This window comes from Ptiloglossa arizonensis, chromosome 1 (genome assembly GCF_051014685.1).
Source record: "Ptiloglossa arizonensis isolate GNS036 chromosome 1, iyPtiAriz1_principal, whole genome shotgun sequence".
In the NCBI taxonomy this organism is placed as follows: Eukaryota; Metazoa; Arthropoda; class Insecta; order Hymenoptera; family Colletidae; genus Ptiloglossa; species Ptiloglossa arizonensis.
In genome coordinates this window covers 4,345,944-4,358,871 of record NC_135048.1, presented here as the reverse complement: position 1 = coordinate 4,358,871, position 12,928 = coordinate 4,345,944, and the positions used below count along the sequence as shown (strand labels likewise).

General features: G+C 33.6%; 1 protein-coding gene across 1 annotated transcript; it reads right to left on the bottom strand.

Annotated features, from left to right (window-relative positions):
* Positions 1-3,315: 3,315 nt before the first annotated feature.
* Jhbp-1 (take-out-like carrier protein) lies at positions 3,316-12,103 on the bottom strand. The gene is made up of 6 exons (XM_076317703.1): positions 11,962-12,103; positions 10,069-10,167; positions 6,662-6,812; positions 5,932-6,065; positions 5,649-5,798; positions 3,316-3,700 (listed from the first exon to the last, which is right to left on the bottom strand). The coding sequence occupies exons 1-6, from the start codon at positions 12,029-12,031 to the stop codon at positions 3,546-3,548; spliced, it is 759 nt and encodes a 252-aa protein (XP_076173818.1). The 5' UTR covers positions 12,032-12,103; the 3' UTR covers positions 3,316-3,545.
* Between the last annotated feature and the right edge of the window lie 825 nt (positions 12,104-12,928).

The window sequence follows — 12,928 nt, the reverse complement described above, 5'->3', positions numbered from 1 at the left end:
GGAATAGTTATAAATTATTATGTGATATAGTTTTCGTATCTTTACGTTTAATAATGTACTTATTTGTGTATATTAAAAATGTAAACATTGTGACGGTAAAATTGTTTAAAAAATATGATTTTTTTTCAATACTAATATTTGTTCATAAGTCAAAAATTCCAAATTTAAGTTATTGGACATTTTACTCCGATACATTTATAATGTTATTAATACTTATATTAATGTATGATTTATTAATTTCTGCAGTTAGGTCATTCGTGCACTTACACATACGCGGTATGATGTATAGAATCATAGTAACATTCAAGGAGCATTTTTTAAAAGATTATCATCGAAATTAAAGTATTATCAAACATTTATGAGAGCGATTACATTTATAATGTAATTCCCATCGTTGATTTGTTTATTTTCACACTTGCATTAGAAAATTCCACAACAATATTGAAAGGACATTTTTGCAAAGATTTTCTACTGTACTTAATTAGTTATCGTCAATCTTTGGTAGCGACTATTTTTTCTGTAATTACATAACCTGTTTGTCCCAGTCTATTACCATACCATTAACTTTTTTCTGGATTCCTATTAGAAATACTGATATTAATAGAAACAGAATAACGACGAAGGTATTAGGTAGGGAAAGCAACATTCCGAAGCTAGAAACATAGCTAACTCTACTTATTCATAATTAAATCCACATTCATACTGTCTATAAGTTTGAATTTAATATTGTAACAAAGCATTTGATCGATTGACTATTTAAAGTTTCGTAATGTCCGTTATCCTTTTTTTTTCATTTCAATTCGTGGACCTCGTCGCACTCGACACGGCAAAGAACAGAAGAATTGTAAAATAGAGTACTGTTATAAGTTGAGCCTATTGCCAAAGTGAACCGTCTATAACGAGACAATATTTTAAATTAACCACAACACACATGACATGAAACAAATGAAAAATAACATGAATATCCAATTTTTGACTATCGATACTTGTTCGATAGTCGGTAACCATCTATAATTTCAAAAGCACCAACAACGATGTGCCAACAGTGTTTACTTTCTCTTTGAGCATAAGCGACTTAGGGCGTAGAATATACATCTACATTTTTCTTTGCGAGCTTGTATTCAATAATACATTTTAACAAGTTATGGGCCTAGATTTATAATATTTTCGTGGTGTGACCATGTTTGTGCAGATTACGAATTGTAAATCACGTGGAAAGTACCGGTACAGATTGTCCTAACCTATGATGACGTGTGTATACAGTGAACATCAATATAAAGTTAACAATTAAAATTTTCAAATTCTCTTTTAAATAACGTAAAAGGTATGAAAGAAAACAGAAAAGAGGTGTATGATACTGAAAGTTCAATTTGTCTTGTATAAACAACATATATTTTTATTAGTAATAAGTTAACAGTAAACAAACTTATAATGCAAAGAGCAAAAAAAGTATATTTTTCTGGAGTCAATATAAAGTTAATATCCACAGGTATCAATAATAATTTTTCTTTTTTTTTTCGTAAAATTAATACTTTGTTGAACTTTTATTGTTTTTTTGTAACTTCAGTCGATCTGTTTCTCAGATTTGACAGAGGATGTGTAACTTGCCGGAATTTGATTCCATTCTTTTAAAATGACTTTCTTAAGAGTTTCTTTTAACGTTATCTCTGTTTTCCTTACTTTCTGATCATAGATTTTTTATGGGATTGGAGTCTGGGGATAACGGAGGATGTTTTAATTGTTTCGGTATATGGTAAAGAAACCATTCTTTTACAATGTGTGTTGTATGCTTCGGATTGTTGTTACTTTGAAATGTCCCTGTTCTTGATAAGTTCAATTTCATAATGTTAGGCTCTAAGTTTTCCTGCAATATTTCAACGTAATCTTCCTTTGTCATTGTATCTTCAATGAACATGGGATTTCCAACCCTGAAAGCAGTCATACACACCCAGACGCATTTCAATAGTTGTTTGCTTACTCATTTCAAAATTACATACATAGTATCCCCTATTGTAATATTATGTGTTAACTTTATATTGTCTCAAGTAAAATATACTTTTTTTGGTCTTTGTGTTATTAATTTGTTTACTGTTAACTTATTACTAAGAAAAATATATATTTTTGATAGAAGATAAATTGAGCTTTTAATATCATACACCTTTTTCCTGTTTTCTTTCATATCTTGCAAGTTATTTCAAAGAGAATTTGAAAATTTTACGTGTTGACCTTATTTTTATGCCCACTGTATATATGTAGGATTTCTATTTAAGGGCCAGGATGTATCAGAAATATGTATACAACTAACACATGAGTAATAAACAACAACGATATCCAGAGTAGACAAAACTTCTCGAGGTACTTTGTTAAGTAACAACACCCTACAATACACTACACTCAACGTCATCTCTCTAGAAATACTCTTCCAACAACAATCTATGTTTAGGGCGACGACGTTACATTACTGATAATCAAATAATACTAGTATATTTTGCATTAAATAATTCGGTTAATGCAATCAAAGTTATTAATTGATAGTTGTAAATGAAATATTTTCAGTCTCTTTTATTAATAACCACAATATACAATAAATTTAACAAAAACAGATATACGATGCCATGTTTACAGTTTTTTATAGTAGCAACTTTTTGGAAATAAAGGTACAAAACTAATATTTTGCCAATTTCCCTTTGTTGTTAGCTATTGATTTTAGTCACCTCTGCATACTTTCTACCAAAAATAGAGAATGTGGAAACAGTACAGGGGTATATAACAAGGGCCAAAAATAGAGCATCGAGAAGTGCCAGTTAAATTGTTCTTGCACCCAGTACCTTAATTGTGTTCATGAAAGTGCTTTTTAGATTTATTTTTATAACTTTAGCCTAAATATTTTCTCTAATCATATTTTTCTTTCACAATTTAGTAACCATGTTCTAAAAATTATGCGAATTAAAATAGGGGTACGTTAATACAGGGTTGCAGTTAAATATACATGAACCTGTATACCTGTATGCAAACTGTAGGTATATTTAAATATACATACGCAGAAAAAATACACGTGTATTTAAATATACATACGTCAAATAGTACAAGTGAATTTAAATAAAATATATATATATACTTAAAATTACATGTTAAATACATACATATATATGTATATTTAAGTACACGTGAAACAGATATTTCTAGCTCGTATCCTTTAACATTTATCACAATGTTGTCACGTAATAACGTCGCAGGATGAGTCTCGCCGAAATTTGATATGGAAAACTTCCTCTGGAAATAGGAATGGAACAGGCAGAGAAATGTACATTAGTATCATCGCAAAATCGATTGAAATATTTTTCTATTAAAACAGAATGTACATTAAATTGCAATAACAATGTCGGTAAAGTATGTTCTAGCAAGCTTTCGGAGCAGCGCGTAATACTTATACACGTAGGTATATACAAATTTTTGGCACCTCGGAAACTTTTGTCTACATTTACTTACAGAAGACGATGCATTATTACGTTTAGCGTAAATACACGACGATAGCGCGTATAACTTTACGTTGGTGGAAAGATTTTATTAAAAGGCACGCGACTGAAGATATCGTTGGCAATTTTCGTGAAAACTAGACCGAAGGTCTCTTCATAGGGTGATTGAAGTTCCTTGAAGAGCAAATCGGAATTTTCGTTGATGAAACGATTCATTTGTTCTCCTGTAACAATAAAATGACGGTATAAGTAACACGGAATACAATGTAACAATAATCTTATATAGGTAGTGTTACATTTACATTTGAAATTTTACAATTACTCTTGAATTTAACCACTTTGTTTATCGTCGATTTCTGTACCAAACGTGATGGTTTATTTGCAATTCAAAATTAAGAATTTATGGAGGTCGAGTTTTAAATTCATTTATCAACGAACTAGGAGTTCGAAAGAATTTATTAGAGATAATTGAAATTACCGAATACACATGCAATTATTACAATCATTTAGTATTTACACGTATGAGCTAAGTTTGCACGTTATAAACAAACAACATTTAATATTTAAACGATTTTACTATCTTTTAGCCCAATAGTTTGTAACGATATTGCTAGATAATATTTTTCAGTTACCGAGTTTCGTGATTCATTAAGAATTTTTTTCAGTCATCTATACTCGTGCGAATTCACGAACGATTTTACGCTTATTTAAAAATTTACATTTAAGTGAGTCAACTAACACTGGTTTCACGTTATTTTCTAAGCGGTCAATGTTACAGAAAATGATGTCAGACAAAACTTGCTTAACGTTGCGCGCAACGCGTAATGCATTATTCTTCTTTGATTCAAAACGATGACCTTGAAGATAACGAAGATCATACATCTTCCTTTCAGTGGAATAATGACAACTTTTATTGGATCTCGGACGGACGTTCAACGATGTGTATTAAATTACAATTCTAATGAACGTCTTCTACGGTATACTAACTTTACGTAAAAAAACATTAATCGTAAAGATCATGCATCATTGTATCGTACACGCATATTTATGTGATTACAATCTACTCTCGAGATACTAAAAATGATTTACTAGATAATCAATGTTTTACAATATAAGACCAGATCTCTTATCAATCTTGTGGTATAAGATATTTATAGATTCGGAGAATAAATGTTATCCCTTCAAATTTTACGATGGAAAATGTAAATTTCGACGTTCTAAAGTTACGATTCTTTACAGCGTTTTTAAGACATGAACTTTAATACTTGTAAACTTTTAAATAGCATTACTCTCGTTAGTAATGCTATAGAATAACAAATACATCGAAAAATTATCGAATATTTCAACTTTTTAGATTACGGTTCGAGTAAATATTAGGGATATCCTCAAGTGTGGAAAACTGATGTGGCATTTAACGTTTTAAAGATTAAATTTCGATATTAATAAATCGTAAATCGTACGGTAAAAAATTCAAATCGGGTGATTCCAATGCGTGGTAAGATAACTATCGTTGGACTCGTAGTGCTTAGGCGATTTCAATGCATGGTAGGTAGTAGTCTCACCGTTGAACTCGGAGTGTGTAAATATTTCAATGCGCGAACAGCAATTCGGTCGTGAAATAAAATAGAATCATTTGAGACCACAAATGTGCTACTTAGTGTACAGGGTGAGTCAATAAGAACTGTCCAACGTATCTCGTTATTTATTCGTTCGATTAAAAAACGTTTCATACGAAATACATTGCATTCAATCTATTGTCCAAATGCCTTTATAACTTTTTATGTATTATATTTTCAAAAATATCAAGATGACCTTGAGTTTCATAAACGACACTGCATTTTTTTAAAGTCAACTCAAGGTCACCATATTATCGATCATTAAATTCGTGCTTTTATCGACAACGGTAGAGTACTAAAAAACATATATATTATCACATCTCTGCAAATATACAAATCAATGTATTTCGTACGAAATACGTTTTTGGTCAAATCAAATAGATAACGAGATATTTCGAATAGTGATTCTTATTTTTTTAATCTGTGTGCAAGCACAAAGTGTTCCATAAAATTCGATCTATTGTAACTTAGGTGACGTGATTAATTTGGAAAACATTTTGTATTTTGGTGTTAAACGACTCGATAGGTTAACGTTTGGTGCACTTCTTTTACATACCTAGAATAGAGTCACCATCGAACAGGTTTTCGAATCTCATCGTTACTCGATCAGGGTGGAATTTCACATCGTACTTCTTTATTCTTAAATAGGTATCTCCATTTTTCTGGTATTTCTCACAGTATATGTTGTTGTGCGACTTCAGATCATCTGTAAATAAATAGTGGAAACTGTATTAATATTGGGAACGTTAACCTCGCTATATTTTGAAAAGTCAACTTGTCACTTGTTATTTTCAGAGAATTTATTCCTATGCAACGATTGAAGGTATAATAACACTCACACATAGTGATATTCGACTTTCCAGATCCTTTGATAGGCAACAATAGTATTTTACCATCTACTTTGTAATCGGCGACAAAGTCCACTTGAGGATTGTACGAATCCGAAGAGAGCAAACACTTGTCCCAGTCGATGCTGAAAAAAGAATTGAGCCCCAACAATTGTAATTTTTTATCTGCAGGATCTCCTGGTTAGTTCTAAATTAGGTTAAAATATTAAAATCGAGTCTGGATAACAAAATCTTGTAATTTTTTATTCACAAATCTGGATAAATGTGCTGAAACTGAGCTCGAACATTTGTAACTTTTTATCTTTAGATCTGGGTTAGTTCTGGGTTAGGTTTAATATGGACAATAAAATCTTGTAATTTTTTATTCACAAATCTGGATAAATGTACTGAAACTGAGCTCGAACATTTGTAACTTTTTATCTTTAGATCTGGGTTAGTTCTGGGTTAGGTTTAACATGCACAATAAAATCTTGTAATTTTTTATTCACAAATCTGGATAAATGTACTGAAACTGAGCTCGAACATTTGTAACTTTTTATCTTTAGATCTGGGTTAATTCTGGGTTAGGTTTAATATGGACAATAAAATCTTGTAATTTTTTATTCACAAATCTGGATAAATGTACTGAAACTGAGCTCGAACATTTGTAACTTTTTATCTTTGGATCTGGGTTAGGTCTGGATTAGGTTAAAAAATACTAAAACCGCTCCTGGGCATTTACTTGTAATTTTTGATCTGCAAATTCTTCGTCAGCCCGTGTAATTTGATGTTCCGATACTCCTGTCTCAAAGCGACCGATCCCTGAGATTCGCCGATTTTCACGCTGTCCACCAGTAAAGGTTCCACCGGTAGGATCTTGAAGTTCTTCAAACCTGCACAGAGGACCGTCGAAAATTTGCAAACTGGGTAATTCTGGTCTGTTTTCGCTCCGTTACGTTTCGTAAAACGGTTTTGCAATCTGGAGCAGGAAACATTGAGCGAAAAGTCACGTGTTTGGAATCTCCGTATCGAGAAATCGTTGTCGCGGCGTAGGTACAATGTCCGCGCAGGCGGTCGTTTGCACTTTTACACACTCGTACCTGTATTTTTCTCAAAGGCTCGGAAAGCGAAGGGACGACCGCTCGAGTCAAGGAGAACCTCTGCAAATTGCTACTAGCGATTATACCGGAGAAACCTAATGCTGGTTTCGACAACACACCGCGTGCATTGCTCCGGTGAAATCATTGGAAAACTGCCGCATTCGTAGAAATTCGTAGAAACGAACAATGCGGAAAATTGATGACGAATCTGAAGCACGGTGATCTAAAACACGAACTGCATTTAAACTTTCGATCTCGTTGGAAATTAACGAATCTTGAACCGTGTATCCTCGTATCTACGGAGCCAATTGTAGGATAAAAATTTCATAGGTCATTCAGAGATTTTTGAGAGAATTTTGGAGACAGAAAAAGATACTTATTTCGAAACGATTTTCCTCCCGAAATTACAAGTACTTTGCCTTGTTAGAGTTATACACGAATATAAGTTCGGTCAAATCTGAATATGTAGTGTTCAGAAATCATTCAACTACGTGTAAGCATAATATTTAGAGAAACATCTTCGTTCTAAGGTTTTGTTAATATTATTGCCTGCATCGCTATTTTTCTTGTCGGAAGTTAGATAACATCGAAATCTGCACGAAAACATCGGTTGCGAACTACTCATAATAAGAACATAAAAATCGTTTGCAATTAATTGCAACTCTGTGAGTAATAAAAATAACACATTTAAATTTATGTAGCACGTGAAACGAAGAACCCGAATAAGTGTCTATAATTTAAAATTAGAGTGTATTTGAGAAATATTAAGCACACGGTACTCGAGATTTGCAAACAAAAAGTATTTCAAACGAAAGATAAAAGTTTAATTTTTTTTAAGTTTGTAAGCTCATTTGTAAGTTGCAATATATTTATCTATACATTTATCGTTGTGTTGTATGTATTTTAGGAACAGTTTTATATAAAATCTACAATATTCGAGGAACATTTCATTGACAATTTTCCATAGCTCGATAATAGTCGATAAACGGGTAGCAAATGAGCGAAAGAGATGATTCGTTGTTTTTACGCGTTTCTTTTCGTAAAATAATCGTTATGTTTCAAATCTTCTCTCTTGGTATTAAGAACACGATCGTTTTATTATCTTACGATCGGAATTACGATGGAGGTACAATCGTCTTCAAACTCGGAAACCACCATTGTCATAAACCACGACCCTTGCAATTGTTTTTAGCGGTCGGTGTGGTCAATTCAATATGTTTGGTTTCAACCTAACAATATTTGAGTTTAGACGTAGTAACGAGAGAACTTTCTCTTTTTTACAAGAGGCATTCGATTCATGCAGCCAGCCACGTCGTAAACCCTTGACCGGACGGACGTACATTTGTTAAATATTAGAAACCATTCTCGGAACAGTCAATTTGCACAATATTACAATTTAATGATCAATCAATTTCTTCTAATTGTAAGTCTTTTTGATAAATTACGAAATTACGTAGCGAGTACAACGACATGTTACGTAACGACTGGAATTCTCGCTCTCAGACTTTGATATTATTTAGTTTTGCATTTCAAGAGCTCTTGTAGCGAATTTGTACACCTGCAGTAATTACTCGATCCTATCTGAGGGGTAATTGCGAGCTACGTGCTAGTGCAATCATTTTAAAAGAAATTGTAATTCGAATTAGATCTTTCACGTAAAGTGGTTTATCAAAATTAGATTCTACGATGTAAAAAGCTCTCAAAATCACTCCTATCGTAACAAATAACGCATAAATTACTATCTGAGGCGGAAAGCATTTATGCCAAGAAACTATTGATTTAAACGATATTTTAATTTTGAGAGATCTTGTATACAACGATTGTTACTTTCGAATATTTTGTTAATGGTAGCGAGCAATCGATAATCTATCAGCGTTTAATATTCTCTAAAATTAACGAATCGAGTTAACCGATTTAACGTTGCCCGTGTATTAAACGTTTGATTCTCTCCGTGGACACAATTTTTATTATATTTCGGTTGATAAGAAGTATTTATACGAGACAGAATGGTTGGTTTTCGTAAAAAAAAAATTCCTGCCGGGTGAAATCGGCAGAAAACTGAGCATTTCAATGTCTATAGAAATCGAAAAGTGAGAATTAAATGGCGGGAACACCGCGCGTGGAGAACGTCCCCTCGATAAGAAATTTCACTTCGGTTTCTCTATGAAAGTGTGATTATTGTGAAACTAGAAGAAAAGTGCGCATTATTGTCTTTCAAGGAATTGCGAAACATGACAGAAACACTGATTAGAAAATTCAGCGGTAAATTGAGAACGAGGGATTTAAAGTGAAGGTGTAGAAAGACGATTATGTTAGTTCATAGTAAAAGAGGAATTTTCTTGTTTCTCAATGAAAATCGTGTCACAGTGGAAGACCGCGATTGGTCGGATGATAATACTTATGCAAGTAGGTAGCCAGGGAAATAATGACAACTGTTAGACGCTGATGTTATTTTCGCGCAATAATAACAATAACGGCAACGGACGTTAAATCGCGAATCGAAAGGTAAATACTACGGATCGAGATTTTATTCGAATTCCCAGAAAAGGTCGTAATCTTTCGTTATTAACGTTTTTAACGCAGTTTACCTCGAGTAGCCTACGTCGAGTAAATTGTTGCGAATGATGTCATCAGACTGGTAAATTTTTAGCAACGTTTTGTGAAATATATTACGCGTAACTCTGATTAAAAAATGATATTATCCGTACGATTAACGTGTTGTTCGGACAAATTTTAGTATCGGTAAAAAATGAATCAAATTATTGTCTTTTTTCCCCCGAAATTTATTAATTTGAATAATACGATATTCGAATAAATTTTAATATCGATTAAAATATGTTTTCGAGTATCGTGTAGATGAAACGACGAATAGGTCAAGATGGGTTCATTGTATTCTCTTTTGAGGGAAAAAGAAACGAAATTCCTAGTAGAAATAGCGCATGGTATCCGAGACAATATTCCACCGTGACTTTAGACCGCTAATCGACGAACTAATAAGCGATCGCTAATGGTTTCTTTTAGACAGGAAAAGAGTTAGGGAGAAACTCACCTCCGGCCAATGAAACGACTGCGTCTCTGGCAGCATCGGCGATGCACTGATTGTATTCCTGTTCCGGCAGAGCTCTGTCGCATATCCTGAAGCTGCTCGCTGCAAAAGGAGAACAAAATGTTGGAAGAAATGTCGCATACAGCGATTATGCAATAGGCTGCATTGCAGCGGATCGGATAAAGTGCAGCGGCGGTAGTGAAGCCGAACCGAAGAGATTTACTTTCTCTTTAGGTGTGTACACTGACTATCTAATCGCTTTTTCGATTTGTCGAGACCTATTAACTTGGAACTATTAAAAATAAAAACGTCGTAGACTCTTCTGTGTATTCTATTTCAATCCAACTTTATGTAAAATCTATCGCGCACGAAATAATACTATTTCTGGGGGTTAGGGTCGGTTGGTAAGAACGACTATTTGAAAATTCGCGGTTAATCGTGGAAGATGCACTGCGCATTCGGCTCGCGCACGATATAACGTATCTTCCGTTGCATTTCGAATTATACCTATTGTATCGGGTAATTACAATTTCATATCACCTCCCTCGTCTTTGAAAAATAATCTTTGTTTTTAATGATTTGTAAATGTTGGGTTTGAATTTTAAACGGTATAATATCGAAAGAGTTTTACTCTTAGAATTTGGATACCTCTAGAAGTGGAAAATTTTTCAGTTTATCAACCGAGAAGGAGAACCAATCTTTTTACCGAACTTTTTCTAGAAACTAGTTTATTAATATTCACATTCTAAACGTAAAACTTGTCACATTTTTTCATTCCACGGATTGAGCTCTACATTTGATTTCCAAATTGTGAGCTATATTTACGAATACAAATGAAACGACCGGTTCATAAAAATGAAATACTCTGGTAATTGCAGTTGCGTTTATTTTATACCTGTTGTACAATAAAAGTCGTTCCAATTTTATGCAACTTTCGCGATCAACGTCGAGCAATCGTAATCGATCGTATTATTTTCCCAGTTTTCGATCAAGGACCATTTTCATTGTTGACATTGACCTTAATCGCGTGATCCACCAATTGCTGTACCCGAAAAAGGATTCGACGCGTTGCATTGGCTGATTGCAACGAGCTTATTCCTCGACGTTAAACCATTCACGGCATTGTCGTTAAATCGATATTGTGACAATCGAAAATCGTGACAATAATTATTAGCACAAGATACGATTTAGCTGCAACGTGTTTTTTCGGTTTGTGTCGGTTGATCGGCAACTTTATTTCAAAATGAATTAAGTTCTACGGTCGTATGAATTTTATATCGCAGTTTTATATTCCAAAAAGTAGCTTAAACTTTTTTACAGGAAATCACCTGATACGAATTCGTCGAGGCGTTGAATTTTATCTAAACTGTTTCGACAAAAAAACCAATGTATTCCTGTCATCGTAAACTCAGTTTCAGAGAGCAATTAACAGTGAATTCATTTAATATTTTAGAACCTTTGACAAGATTTAGGAGAAATTAGAGAATCCTTCCAATATTTTAGAAACCTCGATAAGATTTAAAGAAATTCAAATTTATTCAGCTTCTTTTATTCCTATATTTTGATTCACTATCTTGTTCGCCGTTTTGAGTATTTTCCATTTTAAAACCGTTCAACTCTTTACGGATTATTCAAACTACATCGAGCACTTACACGATTTCTAACATTTTAGAACTAACGTTCGATTCTTCACCTTGATTGTTAAAGTTCAATTCACTTTCATCACAGAAAATTCCATGGAAGTCTACGTTACTCAAAATGGTACGAAACGAAGAAACCAGAGCAATGACTGAGAATATCCATGGAAAGACACTGCACTTCGAATTGATGAAAAATTCAAACGAAACGTCCCCCCCCCCCCCCCAAAAAAAAAAAATTAATAAAAAAATGACTCACGCAATTCGATCGCAGTCACCGTCGACAACGTGGCCACTGTTGCGACCAACACGATTGAAAATGTTCGCATTGTTGGATTATTTCGTTCCCAGTTTGCGATCGTCAAATAGCAAGGGCCGTACGCTGGAAATTACTTCGGACAGCTGAATGAGAACTGGAAGGTACGGTCATTGATGCAGTGTATTTAAGCGGCTCGTTTGCCCCACCATTTGGACGATCGGGAAACGTGTCTCTTCCCGCGAGATTACGCGAAAAAAATCATCAAATAACGTACTAAGGGAAGACCGAAGCGCGATGATCTCGAGATGAGTCATCCCATCGTTGACCAAACGATGGAAATCTTTTTCCAATCGTACGTGCTTTCATTCACAACAACGTGTAACACGATAATTAAATCTACGTTACCAAATTGCGGATAACAATTTTCGAATAACAATTACACTATGGATGCGTCACTTGTTGAATAAACATCAAAAGAAGACTCTATATATAGAGTAATTTCGAACGTACAATGGCGTGCAAGTCTCCAGCCGGACGACTTTCTTAAATTTCCTTTCAAATGACAAAACACGAATAATTTTTATTTACATTGTATACAAGAACGAATTGTGTGAAAAAATACGGCAAAATAAAATCAACTCTATTTGCTTCCGTATGTGTTCATTTTAAAAACTTACCGATCCGCTATCTGCAAAAATTCCTGGCTGGTTTCCATATTAGATCTATACAAGGTTGACAATGTTTACAGTGAGATTGAATTATGTAGTACCATTACATTCACAAGGAACACTATTTAATTAATGTCAAAATTAAACAGATTTTTCTATATAAGTAAAAATGCTACTGAAAGTTAACTTGACCTTGAGAAGTTGATGAAAGGAAAAGAAAAGAAAGAATAAAAATGTTATCGAAGCAATAATAATTTTCACAGTGACTATAATGAACGAACACCTGTCTCTTTCATAGC

Excerpts from the sequence above, each read along its gene's own strand:
- Jhbp-1 (XM_076317703.1), bottom strand. The coding sequence starts at position 12,031 with ATGCGAACATTTTCAATCGTGTTGGTCGCAACAGTGGCCACGTTGTCG. Across the intron at positions 10,168-11,961 it reads GGTGACTGCGATCGAATTGC|CGAGCAGCTTCAGGATATGC; the intron begins GTGAGTCATTTT and ends CTCCTTTTGCAG. Across the intron at positions 3,701-5,648 it reads CGATGGTGACTCTATTCTAG|GAGAACAAATGAATCGTTTC; the intron begins GTATGTAAAAGA and ends TTATTGTTACAG.